The 1266-nt window shown below is 51.9% G+C and overlaps 1 protein-coding gene across 1 annotated transcript in view; it reads left to right on the forward strand.

Annotated features, from left to right (window-relative positions):
• Positions 1-1266, forward strand: part of Myo15b (myosin XVB) — a 35774-nt gene that overhangs the window by 15973 nt on the left and 18535 nt on the right. Inside the window, 1 exon segment of the mRNA XM_021212749.1 lies at positions 64-227. Within this exon segment, the coding sequence (XP_021068408.1) occupies positions 64-227 (164 nt within the window).

The raw sequence follows: 1266 nt of genomic DNA on the forward strand, positions 1-1266 counted from the left end.
CCCCCCCCCCAATCCCCACCTCCACCTCATTCCCCACCTCCTGAAGCCTGCTTCTGCCTACAGGTCCTCCTGCAGGAGCAGGGCTGGCAGCAGCTAGAACAGCTGTGGGCTCAGCGGCGCTCACAGGCCCTGCTCACTCTGCACCGTGGCCTTCGAGCTTGTATCACTCGACAGCGCCTCCGTCTCCTGCCCAGGATGCAGGCTCGTGTTCGTGGGCTCCAGGCCAGGTGAGCAGGTACTGGAGCCAGGACCAAAGAGGGGAAGGTGAGGCTGGGAGCCCAGGCTGGCTTCAAACCCATGATCCTCCTGTCTCAGCCTTCTGGATCTGAGATTATATCCACCCACCACCATATACCTGGCATCTAGCAGCTACTCTGTCCATCCGGGCCAGATACAAGGATTTGGTCTCCAGGGCTAGCTGCAGGGGAGGGGTCAGATTCCGAAAGACCCAAGGTGAACCTGAGGGCTGAGCATAAGATGAAGCAAGCAAAGCCGGGCGTGGTGGCGCACGCCCTTAATCCCAGCACTCGGGTGGCAGAGGCAGGCAGATTTCTGAGTTCGAGGCCAGCTTGGTCTACAAAGTGAGTTCCAGGACAGCCAGGGCTATACAGAAAAACCCTGTCTCGAAAAACCAAAAAAAAAAAAAAAAAAAAAAAAAAAAAAAGAAGCAAGCACCATGTTAAGGAACCCCATCACCGGCAACCATCGCTACTATGGTTTTTGTTTGTTTGTTTTTGAGACTTGGTTTCTCTGTGTAACAGTCCTGGCTGTCCTGGAACTTGCTTTGTAGACCAGGCTGGCCTCGAACTCACACAGATCCACCTGCCAATGCCTCCTCCCACCTCCCCGAGTGCTGGGATCAAAGGTGGCGTGTACCCCCCCCCCCCAAACACTGTCACTACATAACCTGAGGCACAGCTCCTGACTCCCCACACAGCCACCAGCTTCTGGTAATTCCCAGTGTGTTCTCTGGCTCTAGATTTGCCTATGCTAATTATTTCCTGTAAGCCATCTTACAGGTCTGTTCCCTTTATGCCTGGCCTAATTTACCTAGCTTTTAGTGCCTCCAGAGTTTGTGTTGTAGTGTGGATCAGAACCTTGTTTGCTTTCTGTGGCTGAGTAATGTTCCCCTGTTCTGAGTTACAGCTTCTGATGCTGCATGGGTCGCTCCCATCCCTTATGAACATCCCTTAAAAGCATCTATTGGGCTTTCTGGTTTTGTAGTTGTTGTTGTTGGTTTTTTTTTTTTTTTTTTTTTTTTTTTTT

The sequence above is a fragment of the Mus pahari genome, chromosome 14 (assembly GCF_900095145.1).
Source record: "Mus pahari chromosome 14, PAHARI_EIJ_v1.1, whole genome shotgun sequence".
Taxonomy (NCBI): domain Eukaryota; kingdom Metazoa; phylum Chordata; class Mammalia; order Rodentia; family Muridae; genus Mus; species Mus pahari.